We start from the raw sequence: 17500 nt of genomic DNA, 5'->3' as shown, positions 1-17500 counted from the left end.
TGATGAACTGATAAGATCAAGGAGTTGGGGTGTGTGTGTGTGTGTGTGTGTGTGTGTGTGTGTGTGTGTGTGATGTGATATCTTGCATGCAGGGAGGTAATGGTACTTGATGCTGGTGGGAGGTGAGGGGGATGATGGAGGGGAGGGGGTTGGAGGATAGGATACACTGTGTTGCTGAGGGGGAGAAACGACGACTTAGTGAACGGATGTTACTTGTGGGGGAGGGGGGGGGGGAAGGTCAAGATATTGCTCTAATGTTGCACAGTGTATGCCAAGTGGCATTATACGCGTCCTCATTTCGTGCATGATTTTTTTGTAAGTGTATATATTACTCCCTCTCTCTCTCTCTCTCTCCCACCTTTTAGTCTTTGTCTTTTTCTCTCACCGTCAGTCTCAGTCTCTCTCTCTCTCTCTCTCTCTCTCTCTCTCTCTCTCTCTCTCTCTCTCTCTCTCTCTCTCTCTCTCTCTCTCTCCTTCCGCAGTTTCAGCACTCCTGAATCTCTTCCTCAAGTCTGCAGGTGTCACCTCATAATGTGTGGACCGTCGTTCGTCCCGGGAGCTCATCATCCGTGGTCCCTCATAACCTCATGTGTCTCCCATTTTCCGCTCCCTCCCTTCATCTCCCTGGATCTCCCTCAGTCCCCCAGAAGCAACACCTGTCCGGCTCCCTTCCTCATCTCCAAGTAATGTTTTTTTTTTTTCTGCTTCCTTTTCTCTGGTCTTGTTTTCCACCTCATTCCCTTATTTGAGAGTCATTTTGATACTCTTAGTTTCCTCCATCTCCACTTTTATCTTCCTATATATATATATATATATATATATATATATATATATATATATATATATATATATATATATATATATACATATATATATATATGTCTTCTTCACTATTTTCTCTATCGTTATATGTGCATCTTCATTGTAGTTTGTTGTTCATTTTCATTTTTTTACCATATTCCATTACCACCATCATCATATTTTGTCTTCATGTTCACGGTTCTACTCCGGCTAATTGTCATTCATTTCCATGTTGCCTCATCCCCTTGCAGTTGCCTGAATCTCCCTTCGCATGTCGTCTCTCATGAAGAAGCATGGTTCAAGGGGGGAGAGAGGGGGGAGGAGCAGCACCTCTAGCAAAGGGCGACCCTCTTCCCCCTCCCCTTCCCTTCCCTTCCCCTCCCTCCCTCCACATCCCTCTCCCCTCCCTCCATCCTCTGACCCACTTGAGGTGGTTGCGGCGTCATGAGCACCAACTGGGGAACAACAAGGTGGTTGGTTGCACATGGGGGTGTTTGTTTACGTCACCGCCCCAGACGAAGCCACTAGCCCGCCCCACCCACACCGCCCCCCCGGCCAGCCCTCCCAAGTCCATTACCCTCCGCCCGTTTTCTCGACAGTCTTCACGAATAAGTTTGTCGTTTTCTAACGCTTCCTCGGGACTAGCATCCTGGGTCCTTGATGGTGTGGGTCGTGTTGTGTCAGAGGTCCGCCTCGCTGATATAGAGAGTTCGTTAAAAGGGCCCTTGAGAACGAGAGGTGAATTTCAGTCACCCCGAAAGAACTGAAGAGAACCAGAAGTTGCGCGAGGGAGGATTAAGGTGAAGGAAAGGGATTTTCAAAGGCTCAAGGGAGAGAGAGAGAGAGAGAGAGAGAGAGAGAGAGAGAGAGAGAGAGAGAGAGAGAGAGAGAGAGAGAGAGAGAGGAGTACTGATGTCATCCTTGATGCGTCGGCGTACGTACCCATGTGTGTGATATATTTACCGTGGGAGCCCCTGTAATATACGTCTTCAAGCCTGCCTTCGTGCGCAGGTTGATGTATGTTTATGTCATGTTGGACTGGAGCTGGCAGGAGTAATTTTGTATTTAGCATCACAGTCGCACCACAACTCATCCGTTTTCATTTTCGTTCGCCTGAATGTCTTGTACTGATGCCAGACCAACCCTATCCACAGACATATACGTATGATTGTCCTGTACGTGGGCATTGAAATGCCTGCTTTGTATTATTCGAATAATCAGTTCTGTACCCTTCCCTTGTTTATTTAAGGGCCGTTTTGATAAATAGCAGTGTCGTAAATACTATTACCGTTAAGTCGTAGGTCGTTGTATGGGTCGTAAATTTTACCAACGGCCCGATTTTATTATCAAGTGACAAATATTACTGATTTTAGGATGTGAATTGTCGTCGTTCCCCAGGTGCGTATAGGCGTCTGAATAACCGTAATTTTCACTAAAGATAATGAGAATAACGTTAGTAATGATCATAATGGCTGTAGCACTAATAGTGATGATGATGATAGTGATGTGATGGGCTACTAGTAGTAATGACGATGAAGTTGATAGTAATAATGGTGATAATAATGATGATAATAATAATAATGATAATGATAATATTAATAATAATGATAATGATAATAATAATGATAATATTGACAATAATACGCCCTGTTGCAGCCTGCTGATAGGCACGTCGCTCCCCGACTATACAACCAAATTGATCAAGTTTATCCTGCGTCTCTGGTTCCGATACCTCAGAGCTTCCTCCAGTCCATTCTCCCATCTTCTTGGTCTCTCCCCCTCCTTCTACTACTCTTCCCTCCTCTGACACATTCATCAGTCCTCCACATTACTCGCTCCATCTGTTTCTCACGTTTTCTTTGGCCTGTTATCACTTCCTCGTCTATTCCTCTTCCCCCTACCTCACACCAGCATATTCATCCCCTTCCAAAACATGTTCTTATTGTCTCGGTGATTTATTGATATTGCCTCACCTCATCTTTCATTTACCCCCCTTCAGCTCTCGTAGTGATGATAGTAATAATGATAATGATAATAAAAATAATAATAATGATAATGATAATAATGATAATGATGATGATAATAATAATGCTGTTGTTGCCACCGCCGCCATGTCCTGTTTTCTGTTCATGTCTTCATCTCTCTCTCCCTGTCTCATTCACATTTTCCACAAGTGAATTATTTATGAACTCTTTCTCTCCTCCTCCCTCCCCTCCTTCCCCCTCCTCTCCCTCCTCACTCGTCATGTGAGATATATTTTAAAGTGTTGAGTGTGTGTGTGTGTGTGTGTGTGTGTGTGTGTGTGTGTGCATGTGTGTAGGGGGGGGGGGGTTGTGTGGCTGGGGGATTAATTTGATGTTGGGGTTGTGGTGTGGCCCCTCCTCCTCCTCCTCCTCCCACCCTACACTAGAACCAGGTCACAATCTTGTGATGGCTCTCCTCTCTACGCTTCCACTGTCTCGATAAACACACAGACCTGCCTTGTGTGCAATTACCTATTTATACAATACTGAGAGAGAGAGAGAGAGAGAGAGAGAGAGAGAGAGAGAGAGAGAGAGAGAGAGAGAGAGAGAGAGAGAGATTCTAATACTTCACTCCTGAACTCTTGAACTTTCTGTACTATTATAGAACTTTTTCTTCTTCTTTTAGATTTAAACTTTGAAGTTTGCAGGCCGTCCGTCCAAGTTCATGGTCTCATAACTCTGTTCCATTCACGCACCAACTCATGACTCGAGATAAATTTACATCTCTGACAGTGTTCTTGTTCGAGTGTTCTTGTTTGAGGTTAGGTTATACACAGGCCAGTGTGGCTCTTCTGTCCTCGCATCGCTCGAGGACCTGTTCGCTCACGACTAAGCCTCTGTGTCCTACAATAATTCCTGAATGATGATCATCCTTTTTCTTACGCGTAAACTCTGATCTTGTTATTTTCTTCTGGCTCAGTCTTCAACAACGTTCTCTGTCATTAGGAAATATTGATCTCATGACAGTATTGACGGCCTCATGCGCCGGTTAGGCTAGGTGGTGTAGTTAGGCAATCGTTCTGTCCATTGTTCAGCACGAGACAACAATGGCTCACGAACAGCTAGCAGGTGTGTGATGGTCTTATATTCCCTTCAAAGTTCTTAAGATTTAGATCTTGAGGCGTCATTGTTGTGGTCGCATTTCTAAATGAACTTTCAGTGGGCTGTTATTCGTATATATATATATATATATATATATATATATATATTCCTGTGAGTGCTCTTGTTTGATGGATGTGTAATGTAATTGGTTATAATGTACGTAATTTACCTCCAGACGGAGGTGCCCGGTCGAAATTGTGCAACCCGAGCCTCTCTCTCTCTCTCTCTCTCTCTCTCTCTCTCTCTCTCTCTCTCTCTCTCTCTCTCTCTCTCTCCCTCCATCAACTTCTTTTGGTGAACGCTACGCGCTGGCCCTGCCACACTGTCAAAACGTCCGTCGTGGGTACTCGTAGGTAGGTTCGAGCAAGTAGGTTACATACAGCTGTTGTTCACGGCTGGTCAAATTGAGGCACTGTATGTGCGATGCCATGGGGGAGGGGGGTGTCTGCTCTCCCTCGTCCCTCTTACTGTCCATCCTATTTCATACACCCTCATCACCATTCCTCTATTACCACCCACGTCCCCCACCTCCCCTGTTCCATCCCCCTACCCCACTATGCATTTACCACACCCATTCCACCTGTCTCAACCCGCCCCCCACCACCCCCCCACCTTCCATCGCACCCACCCCAATCCTCCTTCCCCTCTCTGGTGTCCAGCCTCCGCCACACCCGTCAGTAAGGGTCGGCGTCATGCAGTAGACGGTAGATACTACCCCCCCCCCCCCCCCCACGCCACTCGCTGAGTCTGAGGTGTGTGCTTGTGTGTGTGTGTGTGTGTGTGTGTGTGTGTGTGTGTGTGTGTGTGTGTGCGACGGCGCGGGTGTAATTCAGTCACCACCTCGACATCCGTCACTGTGACGGAGAGATCATTACCACCTTCATCATCGCACAACGTTAGATCGACCAACTCGTCCAACTTTTTTTCTCTCTGGGACGTTTAAAGAGATTAGTGTCGGGCGTTTTAAAAATCTTTTTATTTAAAGATTTTGGACGGCGTGGGTTTATTGTTTTAGATTTTTTTTTTTCATTGTTACAGTGAGTGTGTTAAGTTCAGTTTCTCTCCTTTGAACTTTCAGTCTGGTGTGTGTGTGTGTGTGTGTGTGTGTGTGTGTGTGTGTTGACGACAGCGTAAGTTTAATGTGTTTGGCCTGAACTCTCGGAGAGGATCGGGTCTTTGTTCATTGTTATTTAGAACTTATTTTTTATAAGCTTAAGTTCGCCTTATTAGATATAAACTTTATTACCGTAGTACTGTTGTGTGGTACATTATTCACGGGGTATATATATATATATATATATATATATATATATATATATATATATATATATATATATTGAGTTTGTCACGATAATTTTTTGTGTGTGTATCATTGCGTCACCAAAAGTACAGTACGTATTGATCTTTATCTGCTGTAGTGCAAGTGGGCGGTGCAGTAGCAGCCTAAAGTGACGCCACTCTACATCTTTTACACATAAAAAGAAATGGACTTGAAGCTGAGCTTAACTTTATGATGGCGTCGGGTCTGGTGCCGTGTGTGTGTGTGTGTGTGTGTGTGTGTGTGTGTGTGTGGGTTACAGCTCGAGCGTATGATAATGTCCGAATTCTTATGTTGTCGTGCATCTTGGAGACATGTGTGTACATAATTTTGTTCGTAACTGTTCGGTGTGGTGCACGTTTGAGATTCGTAGTGTCTATGTGTTTGCCCTGGTCGAGTGTGTGTGTGTCCAAGCCCTGGTCGAGTGTGTCCTCGCCCTGGTTGAGTTAGCGTGTCCTCGCCCTGGTCGAGTTAGTGTGTCCTCGCCCTGGTCGAGTGTGTCCTGGAATCCGTCCATGGTCTCACACAACAGCCATTTTCAGTTTACTTTAGGAGGGGTGAGGCAGCCGGTCATAACTCCAGCTTCCACTAGGGAGGCGGCCGGGGTGCTGGGGATGTTGGTGTGGTGGGGGTGTGGCGGTGGCGTGAGGTTATGGGCGGGTGAGGTAGCGCGGTGTGGTAGGGTGAAGATGAGGTGAAGGGTTTGGTTTGCTGTGGTGGGGGTGGTATTTGTGGCGTGATGGTGTGGTGTTGGTGGTTTTTCGTGTTGTGTATTGGGGGGGGGGGTGATGATAATGATGGGAGTAGTGGAGTGTTGGAGTTATGGGGGTAGTAGAGTGTTGGAGTTAGGAGAAGGAGGGACAAGTGGGTGGGGGATATATCAGGAGTATGGACCCCCCACCTCCCACACACACACACACACACACACACACACAAACACCTCGTATCTGTATGCATGGGAGGGTGGGAGGGGGGGGGGGTTGTGTGGCCACTATCAACACCCTCTCTCCCCTAAATCCCACTCCCCCTCCCATCATGCTTTTCTAAACATAGGAGGATAGTATTGACCCGTCCTTTACTCTCTCTCTCTCTCTCTCTCTCTCTCTCTCTCTCTCTCTCTCTCTCTCTCTCTCTCTCTCTCTCTCTCTCTCTCGATCGTGCTGGTATAAACGCACAGGCCTCCTGCAGCTGGCTCCCAGGGTTACGTGCCTCTCTCTCTCTCTCTCTCTCTCTCTCTCTCTCTCTCTCTCTCTGGCCAAGCTTCGCGGCCAAAATCTCATCGTCGTAGGCGCACTCGTATAGTTAAGAGACGCCCCCCCCCCCTTCTGCGCGTTGCGCAAACCCGTGGTATCGTTTTGGACCCGTCCATAAAGCAGAAGGCGGACGGACGGACGGACGGAGGGACGGACGGAGGGAGAGTCTCTTGCCCCGCCCTTGAAACACTCCCAGTCACCGCGGGTCGTCAAGGGATAATTATGTTGATATCTTAAAGGGGGGCTTCCCTTTTTCTCCAGCGGTATATGGGTGATCTCGGAACGGGAAGGGTGATTAACTAAGGTTCCTCAGCGGGACGTGGGGGTAAAGGAAGTTAAATTGGTTACCTACATTATCGGATATTACCTCAGAGCAAATAGTGACATGGCAGTGAGTGGCTTGGGCGATGTGAGTTCTGGTTTAGTGATTAGGAAGGTGAACGTAAAATTTTTCTCAACCTCACTTTTCCTCATTGTGTTTCCTCCTCTCATATCCCCCTCCTCCCCCATTTTCTCATACATCTTCTTCGTTCTTGTATTACTTGGTGTAATTCATTTTTTTCATACACTTTCTACACACGTTCTACACACTTTCTTCTCATTCAGCCTTGGTTTTCAATATCTAAATTTTTTCGTGCGAGTGTGCTTTTGGGCAATATTTGTACCCCATCCACACCAGGAAGTCTCAGCATTTGCGGAAGACGTTTCAGGCAGATGGCGCCATCTGCTCATAATTCGACACCTCCCGGAGACCGCGAGATAAAAGTCAAGGAAAGGGACGTTTGATGTTGCATCTTCCCACGGCTGTGGCAGGATGAGGCGACCGATCGTCCTGAGCTGTTTTGAGAAGGAAAATGATCTCGATCACATGTCAGAGGGAAAAATCCTCGTGATGCTCCTCCAGTTAACAGTCCACAATGCTAAAAGGAGGATGGCAGGAGGGATTACCGTGCTGGTTCATGGGCTAAGGATGCGGCTGGAGAGGTTAATTGCTGATGGTTGGGGGAAAGAAGGACTTTATGAGGAAGGGGGCGAGTTAGGAGGTAGGTGGGGAGCTAGGGAGAAGTTGGGGTGCTTTAGGGAAGAAGAGGAGATAGAGAAAAGGTGGGGGAGCTAGAGGGAAGGTGGGGATTTAGAGAGAAGGTAGGGAGCTTGAGGGAAGAAGGGGCGGTATAAGAAATGATGGGAAGCTAGAGGAAAGGTGGGGAGCCAGAGGGAAGAAGGGAAGCTGGGGCGAAGGTGGGGAGCTACAGGGAAGGTGGACATCCAGTGGGAAGGTTTCATGATGGAGTAGGGAGGGAGGGGGTTAAGTGTAGTCAAGTGCAGGAGGGATATGGGTAAGTAAGGGAGGTGAAGGCAAGTGTTCGGTTCATTACTGTTGTTGCTCCTGCCTTGCACGTTGTCCAGTCGATGGAACCAGGCATCCTGCTGCGTCAGCCGGTCGCTGCCAGTTATCTGTCGTTGGGGAAGTGACATAGGGGAAGCGTTGTAAAGGAAGTGTCGTGGAGGAAGTGTCGGAGAGGAAGTTTCGTAGAGGAAGTGTCGGGGGTTTTGGAGAAGGTCCGCCACCCGAGTGTTGTATCGTGGGTGTGGGTCGGGGTGGCACTACGGACAGAGTGGGTTAGGTCTTGGTCGACGCTTGTCCCGATGTCGCTTGAAGAGGGTCGCAGACGAGTCTGGGTAAATGGACACTTTTAATGCCTCGGGAGAAAGTGTTTAGCCTCTCACATGTATATATGTGTCCAGGGCGAAGAGAAGGAGAAGGAGGAAGAGGGCAAGGAGAAGAAGAAGGAGGATGAGGATGAGGAGGAGGGAGGAGGAGGAGGAGGAGGAGTCTTCGAGTATTAGTATTTGGATGGACTGTATATGTGTGTGTTTGCTTATTGTGGTCGGATTTGGCTAATATAAGGTGATGATGTCGAAAATGTGTGATTATCGTTATGTAGTTGAGCCTATATATATATATATATATATATATATATATATATATATATATATATATATATATATATATATATATTCTTTTATTTCGTCGTGATGATGGAAGGAAAGTATGATGTACGTGGATTAGGTACAACCTGTTATAATGCCAGTTGCTTTGTTCTGAGTTTCCTGAGGTTTATGGATGTTGTGTTGTCGGGATCGTCTGAGTCACTGTTGCACGGATGAATTACTTACTCGTCGTGTTGATCGATTTCTTGTCTTCTTCGAATGTGTTGCTCATTAATGCTTTTAGCGTCATGGTTTTCCCTCTTTGGCCTTTGTAGTGATGCTGATAATGTCTGAATGTCGTACGTGTGTTGGATGTGGTGGTGCCGCCGAGAGTGGTCAGACGTTTTGGATGTGGTGACAGGAATGGGGAGTTGTATGTCGACAGGTGTTGGTGTCTGGATGTCAGCTGGGGATTCGTGCTTGTGGTGTGTAAGAAGGCTTGAGGATGCTTCAGTGAGTAGTGGTGTCATGTGAGGGGGCTGCGTGAGGTACTTATAAAGTGTGTCTGTGGCTTGTGAGACTTGCTGGTGCTAGGAATTTATGGCTGCGTGTTGGGTAAAAGGAGACGTGAGAGAGAGAGGAGGGGGGGGGGGGGATTAGCGGTAAAGTAGATCGATGGAGAGTTTACGATCGTCAGCTTGGGAGGCACAGACGGACCTGTGAATGAAATGGGGAAGTTGAAATGGGGGGTAGGAGTTGAGGCAAGCCGGAAGAGGAACAGTGTAGGGGAGGAGGAACACATAGGTAGTTGTTGGGGAGAGAAGAGAGAGAGAGAGAGAGAGAGAGAGAGAGAGAGAGAGAGAGAGAGAGAGAGAGAGAGAGAGAGAGAGAGAGAATGTTTAAAGAAAGCATGACGAGGAATTCAGGTCGTGTGATGGTAGGGTGACCGCGGCCACTCCAACGTTTAATCTCTCTCTCTCTCTCTCTCTCTCTCTCTCTCTCTCTCTCTCTCTCTCTCTCTCTCTCTCTCTCCAGTATTAATTTTTTCTCTATTAGAAAAAGTGACTTTATTAATGTAGTGTGTGACGGGATGGGACGGTCTCCTGATGGTCGAGGAGACACATTACTGGGTGGGAAGTCTCGCACTATGAGGAAACTTTCGTGTCTATAACGTCCCCTGGCGGTAAGACTTGGGGGGGGGGGGGGAGGCGGGGGAACCGTGGGATGGTTGATAGACAGATGATGACAGTGAGGAGGAGGCAGTGGGAGCTGTAGGCGGGGTCTGAGAGAGGGATGGGAAGGGAGGGAGAGTGAAGGAGAGGGATGGTTAGAGATCTGGAAATGCTGGGGGAGAGGAAAGGATAGGCGGAGCTTAGGAAAGGGAAAAAGGTGGAGAGAAGAGGATTTATGGAATATGAATGAGAGAGAAAGAGGGATTAGTAGGGATTTGGAGAAGGGTCAGAGGAGAGTGGCTGAGGATTGACGGAATCTTAGAGGGGAGATTAATGTCGATAGAAGGAATATGTTGAATCTGAGGGAGGGAAGGATGAATATAAGAAGAGAGGAGCCATGAGGTGTGGGAGAGAGAGAGAGAGAGAGGCGTTGTGTTGAGTGTGGGGAGAGGTAAGAGGGAGAATGGAGCCCACATGGATGGTTGGGTGGACCCTGGAAAAAAGAGGGAAGAGAGGAATGGATGAAGAGAAGGGTTTGGATGGTGTCTGGGAGAGTGAGGCGAGTAAGAGGAGCAGTGGCAGTGAGTGGCTGGGTGACTGTGCTCTCACGGGGTGGACGACGTGGTGGCCATGGTGGAGGGGTGGCGTGGTGGCCATGCTTTCCGCTGTTCCTGGGGACGTGCTGCCACACCCTCTGCCAACAACACCCTCCTCGACTGCAACAATAGGAGCAGACCGAGTCATGGATGGTTGAGCTGGTAGGAATGTATTTCAAGCTGCTTAGAACAAAGTAGTTTTTCCTCCTCCTCCTCCTCCTCTCCTTGTCAAGGTCTGGTAGCTAGCTGGTCAGGCCGGCGGTGCCTCGTCCCCACAGGGTATGTATGACACGATCACGTTACCACAGCGTGGGGTTGTTCGCGCGCTCCATAGCTGTATAGGGAAAGATGATGATGATGATGATGATGATGATGATGTGTGCGCACGTGTGTGAAGGTCAGGTCGTGTCTAGAGCCCTCCCACCAACCCGATGCAAGTGCACGTTGTGTAATCGGCTGGCGGCAGTTCATGGTCGCAGCGGACGGACAGCTATGTCTAGATATTATACTTATGCACGAGATGACGACCGACCTTCTCGGTGTGTGCGTGTTCACACAGCACGTGTTCTACGTGTTTGCTACTACGTGAGCTGTTGCTCCATTAAACCAGCTGGGCTCATCAAGGATAGATAGAGATTGATAGATGTAGATAGATAGATAGATAGATAGATAGATAGGTGGATGGATGGATGGATGGATGGATGGATGGATGGATAGATAGATAGATAGATAGATAGATAGAGATAGAGATAGAGAGAGAGAGAGAGAGAGCACTCTATGTTGCTGATTTGTGTAGAGAGCTTTTCAAGAGTCCAGGAGGCTTAGTTCCGTATATTTTCATGTTATACCCAGAGAAACTGGACGCACATAGTGTCTTCCTCATCGCTTCGAATTACGATATTAATCTCAATTCTATGCACACCGAACACATGCTCATAAGATCGCTCAAGATGGTATAAGATTGTGTGTTGCCTTCTATGTTTTCTTGTCAGGTTACGCTAAACGTCTTTTGATGATACTCCGAGGGACGGGAAGATGTTGGCGACAGATGTGTAATGTGTGCTTTTACACCTGTTAGCATTGCATGTGTGCCAGTTGTGTACAGGTGTGTGTGTGTTAATTGCCAGTGTCTCCACGTCTGAGTAACTGGTTTAAGCACACACACACACACACACACACACACACACACACACACACACACACACACACACACGGGCGCCCGTGCTGTAGAGGTTAGCGTTACTGACCATGAGTCACCACGGGCCATCCCGCATGGGTTCGAATCTAGGGGCACGTCAGTCGGCCTACACACAACACAGGTGTTTATCCTTCCTTTCAGGGTTGGAGGCGTGTGTGTGTGTGTGTGTGTGTGTGTGTGTGTGTGTGTGTGTGTGTGTGTGTGTGTGTGTAATTATGACACTTGTTACATATGGTATACGTGAAGGCCATGTAATATACATATGGTGATGGGGAGGCGTGTGAATGTAGGACACGGAACTCTACTCCACCTTTAATTCTTTATCAGTAATGGTGGCAAGCGTCGCAGCCCTGCTGCTGCCGCCTCACGAAGACCTTCCCGAAGGTGTTGCACTCGCAACACCTGGGGCGTGTTGCGAGTGTTGCGGCCGCGGTGCATCTGTGTTTTCGAGGTACGACAGTACAAGAGGTCGGTGCAACGGTTGATGATGGGAGAGGCGTGAGTGTCAGTCAGAGAGACATGTTATGGAGGGTAGGGTGAGCTGTCAGTGTGCTGGTAAGAGTGAGCGAGTTGTGTTGTTGAGTTAGTGTGAGTTAGTAGTGCGATGAGAGTTGAGGTGAACAGGTGTAGAATGAGTGTCAGTGTGAGCCAGTAGTGGGGGTGACAGTGTCAGTTAGTGTGAGGGTGTGTGAGGAGCATGTGTGTGTGTGTATGTGTGTGTGTGTGTGTGTGTGTGTGTGTGTGGCTCGGTCAAGCTTGGCTGGGCCCAGCGTGAAGGTGACTTGAAGCTGAGACCGTGGTGACACAAGGTGGTCTTCACTCATAGTAATAATAATAATAATAATAATAATAATAATAATAATAATAATAATAATAATAATAATAATAATAGTAATGATAATAATAATGATAATAATGATAATAATAATAATAATATATTATATATATTATATATATTATATATATATATATATAATATATATATATATTATATATATTATATATATTATATATATTATATATATATATATTATATATATATATTATATATATTATATATATATATTATATATATATATTATATATATATATATTATATATATATATTATATATATATATTATATATATATATATAATATATATATATATATTTCGTGTGTGTGTGTGTGCGCGCACGTAAGCTGGTCTTCTTGCTGATGTAAATGTGTCCCAATGTTATGTTTTCCCAGCTGGTTCCCTCGTCATCCCCAACACCATCACAGGCCAGTTGGTTCGCTCGTTACCCCAACGCCACCAGCCAGCCAACTAGTCCCCTCTTCACCTCCATAACCACCAGCTGGTATCCTCGTCAGCCGTGCGTAAGGGCATGACCACTTACCCCAGTGGGGGAGGAACCACTACCCACCAGCCACTCCCCTCAGTACATCTCTCCCCCACCCCTCCCACATGCCTTCCTCACCTCAACTAAGACAGTAATACGTCACGCGGCGATCTTGGTCGGGTTCCCTTACTGTTTTGCTCTTTCATTCTGCCCGGGCATGTGTCTTTATGTAGCTCTTTATTCTCTATGTATGTATGCACAACACGTATACGCATGCCTCCCTTTGTGTAGTAGTTAGCGTTGCTGACCACGAGTCGGCACGGCCTGGACGATGTCGGGCCGCATGGTTGGTATCCTGGAGTGATAGTAGGGCCACAACCTCCATAGGTGTTCATCCTCCCCTTTGGTTGGTTGATAAATGGGTATGATATACAAACACAAACACACCTTTACCCTTACCTTGCGTTCCTGCTCGTTCCTGTCGTTATGAGGGCTCCTGCAGCTCTAGAAAGCCTGGCCACGTCCACAGGTCAGGACCAGGTGAATAAAGTGTTGTGATGTGTGTGTGTGTGTTGTGTGTGTGTGTGTGTTGTTGTGTGTGTGTGTGTGTGTGCGCGCACGTAAGCTGGTCTTCTTGCTGATGTAAATGTGTCCCAATGTTATGTTTTCCCAGCTGGTTCCCTCGTCATCCCCAACACCATCACAGGCCAGTTGGTTCGCTCGTTACCCCAACGCCACCAGCCAGCCAACTAGTCCCCTCTTCACCTCCATAACCACCAGCTGGTATCCTCGTCAGCCGTGCGTAAGGGCATGACCACTTACCCCAGTGGGGGAGGAACCACTACCCACCAGCCACTCCCCTCAGTACATCTCTCCCCCCACCCACCTTGGTCTGAGAGATGTGTGTGTGTGTGTGTGTGTGTGTGTGTGCGCGCACGTAAGCTGGTCTTCTTGCTGATGTAAATGTGTCCCAATGTTATGTTTCCCAGCTGGTTCCCTCGTCATCCCCAACACCATCACAGGCCAGTTGGTTCGCTCGTTACCCCAACGCCACCAGACCAGCCAACTAGTCCCCTCTTCACCTCCATAACCAGCCAGCTGGTACCCTCTCCTGACCCCCTGTCCTACCATTAACCAGCCAGCTGGTTCCATTACCACCCACCAACACCACTAGGAGCCAGCTGGTATCTCGTCAGCCGTGCGTAAGGGCATGACCACTTACCCCAGCTGGGGAGGAACCACTACCCACCAGCCACTCCCCTCAGTACATCTCTCCCCCACCCCTCCCACATGCCTTCCTCACCCTCAACTAAGACAGTAATACGTCACGCGGCGATCTTGGTCGGGTTCCCTTACTGTTTTGCTCTTTCATTCTGTGCATGTGTCTTTATGTAGCTCTTTATCTCTATGTATGTATGCACACACGTATACGCATGCCTCCTTGGTGTAGTAGTTAGCGTTGCTGACCACGAGTCGGCACGGGCCTGGACGATGTCGGGCCCGCATGGGTTGGTATCCTGGGAGTGATAGTAGGGCCACAACCTCCATAGGTGTTCATCCTCCCCTTTGGTTGGTTGATAAATGGGTATGATATACAAACACAAACACACCTTACCCTTACCTTGCGTTCCTGCTTCGTTCCTGTCGTTATGAGGCTCCTGCAGCTCTCAGAAAGCTGGCCACGTCCACAGGTCAGGACCAGGTGAATAAAGTGTTGTGATGTGTGTGTGTGTGTGTGCGTCTGTGAGCAGGAAGTAGAGGGCAAATGGCGTAGTAAGTGTAGAGAGGAAAGTACCATCTCGAGTCGAGTGTGTGTGTATTGTGGTAAGGGCTTTGTACACTTCACAGTAATGTAGGAACGTGCATTAGGATATATCTCTGTCGGCCAAGTATTATAAGTCTTTTCTTCTCTCGTCCTTTACAGGCTCCTGGCGAGAGTCGCATCCCGACGGTGCGACGGTCGGCTCTCCCTCGGCCCACCTCGGCAGCAGCACCTTCTCAGCTGCAGCTCGGCACTCTACCCTATGCGGCCGGACCACCCCCGCTCGCCTTATCCAAGACGTCTCCCACGTACGACACCTCCAGGGAGATCATAGCCAACCCCGCGCATCTACAGGGGGGCTCCCTTCATCACCCGCGCCCGTCTGTCCCACGCCTCAGGTTATCTTCGGGACGAGTCGGTCGCCTCTCCGACAGCGAACTGCCAGATTCGGCCCAGAGCCGACGCGCTCAGAGACAAGGCCCCGGTGGCAGCCGCCTCGGCTTCCAGTACAACAGTGGTGACATCTGGGCGGAAGAGGAGCGAGTATGGGGCAGGGAAAGCCACGAAGGCCTGAGAGGCCTCAAAGCGTCGACGGAATCGGCGTTCTCTAGACAGTTGGCGAAGATAACGCGTGGGTCCAACGAAGACGTCAGTGACCCTAGCCTTACCTACCGCATATCCAGTATACGCGGCCCCCGGTCTTGCTGGGACGGCTCCATCCACCCCGTGTCGGGAACCGAATCCCCAGCCCACCACCTATCCCGCGAGTGCGTCGGTAGACGAGTCGTCGTCGGCGGCGCCGAACATGGAACCCTGCGCTACTTCGGTAGGACGGCCTTCGCCAGCGGCGAGTGGTGCGGTGTAGAGTTAGAGCGACCAGTGGGGAAGAACGACGGGTCGGTAGACGGGGTCATATATTTCACGTGTCATCCAGGTTACGGTATCTTCGCACCCGCCGGTAAAGTATTCCTAGACCTCGACTACATCGGAGAAGACGACACCTTACCCCTGAATGCCCGAAGCAGCGGTCAGAGTTCGGTGTGGCAAGGCTTAATGCCGTCCTCAACCCATTCTCAGGAAGCAAACCCCGCCAGGCGTCGGCCATCTGACGCGTCGAACGCCACGTACACCATCGAAGGACGTGACTCTTCTCTTCCAACCTCCCCGGAGAGTCAGGACTCCCTTCAGCCTCGAGAGTTCGCTCAGACCAAAAGAGCACCGGGACACGACGAACACGAAGACGACATTGCCAGCTTAGGCTCTCCCGAAGATGCTACCTGCGACGAGTCCTCACTAGGAATCTTGACCCCTGACCAAATGCCCGACTTCACGGTCACGGCTTCAGCGTCCTTAGGTAGATCACCATCAGACGAGGACGTGGCAGCCCTGGAAGACGAGGTTTGCGACGCGTCTCTCCCCGCAGAAGCCTCAGGGCGGGGAGAGGTATCCACTGCGGCTCCTCTTCTTCGGTGGGACTCAGACCCATGCGTGACGGGAGTCGACGAAGAGTTGTTCAAGAACGATGTGTCGGCCATCATTAGGGAACTTCGCACCTCAGCAGAGGTCAGTTCATCCGGTGGCAGCTCTCCGACTCGGCCACATCCGTCGCCGGAAACCGAGCAGTTCCAGCATGACGAGGAAGAACTCGAACAACAGCAGAAGAAAGAAGACGAGGAGGAGATGAAAGCATCACTTCAGAAATGCAACGAACACGATGAGGAAGTCTCCAAGCAGGATCTTGAAGAAGAGCAGTGCGAGACCATCCCTGAGCTAAGGGAAATATCCGTAGGCGTTGACATGTCTCGGTTGCCATCCATGGCCAGACGCGTGGCACCGCTGACCACCCGGCTCCTCCTGGCGACGACGGCTCCCGGTGAAGTGACGCCGGACGCAGAGGCGGCGTGGGGCGGTGCTGCGGCAGCCATGACCACCAGCGCCGGCAGTTTGGACCAGGGTTACCAGGGTGACGCAGAGTGTGACCCACGCTCCGAGGGCGGCACCGGCACGGCCTCCTCGCCCACTGAGGACGTCAGGCTCTTCCAGGGAGTCATCGACGTCGAGAGACTGACGGAAGTAGATGTTAGTTTAGCTGATGATGAGGGCGAGGGCGACCACCACGGTATTGTGACCGCCAGAGACAGAATGGCCCGGATCATTGATGGAAAGTTGTACCACAATCACCGGGAGCTGGGTCGCGCTCATGACCCCAGCACGTCGGAGATGGATTCCTCTGGATTCTACTCCGACCTTGACCCCCGGGACCGCGATGCCGAGGATGAGAGTGCCAGGACCGATCTGGAGCCGGTCCAGGAGGCCTTAGGCAATTCCACACTCCACGACTCCCTCCTCGACGACCAGAGTCATGCGCAAGACGACAACACCCACCACGACCACAGCTTCGACGACCACTCCCTCAAAGACGATTTGATCGACGACAAAGAAGGTAGTTGTACCATAGACGACGAAGACAGGAGTTCGGCCAGCACGCTGCGGCCCGAATCCAAAGACCTGACGTTAAGCGAGCAACAGGACCACACTCAATCACCCTCTGACCCTAAGCAAGGGTCCGCCTCGCCGGCCAACAACTCCACCTCATCCTGCGACTCGCGAGTCTCCTCGGTGACCAAGAACAACAAGGACGGCAACTCCGCGCCGACGATAGACTCGAAGCTGACCGACTCGGGCATCTCAGTGGAAGGCGGCGAGGACGTCAAGGCTCAGCAGGCCCCGAAGCCTCGCACGTACGACAAGCCGTGGCTCGCCCGCCCGCTGCCGCTGAAGAAGAAAGAGGAGACTCGGAAGCCGCTGCCGCCCCCGCCTCCGATGCCCAAGAAGAACGTGCAGTCTAAGCTGAAGGCGCTGCTCGAGGCCCAGGAACAGACATCGGAGGAGACCCGGAGGCCCCGCCAGCCTCGGAAGAACCGCTGGGACGAGGTCATGAACAAGATCGCTGAGGGTCAGAAAGAGGACAAGGTCCGATCCAAGGTCAAGGAGGTGAAGAGCCGCCTGATGGAGGGGGTT

The 17500-nt window shown here is 49.7% G+C and overlaps 1 protein-coding gene across 6 annotated transcripts in view; it reads left to right on the top strand.

Annotated features, from left to right (window-relative positions):
* The window catches only part of LOC139761857 (uncharacterized), a 557099-nt gene that overhangs the window by 92166 nt on the left and 447433 nt on the right, over nucleotides 1–17500 (top strand). For all 6 annotated transcript variants that reach the window (XM_071686401.1, XM_071686397.1, XM_071686400.1 and 3 more), the window contains exon 2: nucleotides 14642–17500. This exon is cut by the window's right edge and continues 143 nt beyond it. In XM_071686401.1, the coding sequence (XP_071542502.1) occupies nucleotides 14642–17500 (2859 nt within the window). The remainder of the gene's footprint in view (nucleotides 1–14641) is intronic.

Source organism: Panulirus ornatus, chromosome 42 (genome assembly GCF_036320965.1).
Source record: "Panulirus ornatus isolate Po-2019 chromosome 42, ASM3632096v1, whole genome shotgun sequence".
Taxonomy (NCBI): Eukaryota; Metazoa; Arthropoda; class Malacostraca; order Decapoda; family Palinuridae; genus Panulirus; species Panulirus ornatus.
This window is presented reverse-complemented; position numbering and strand designations above follow the sequence as displayed.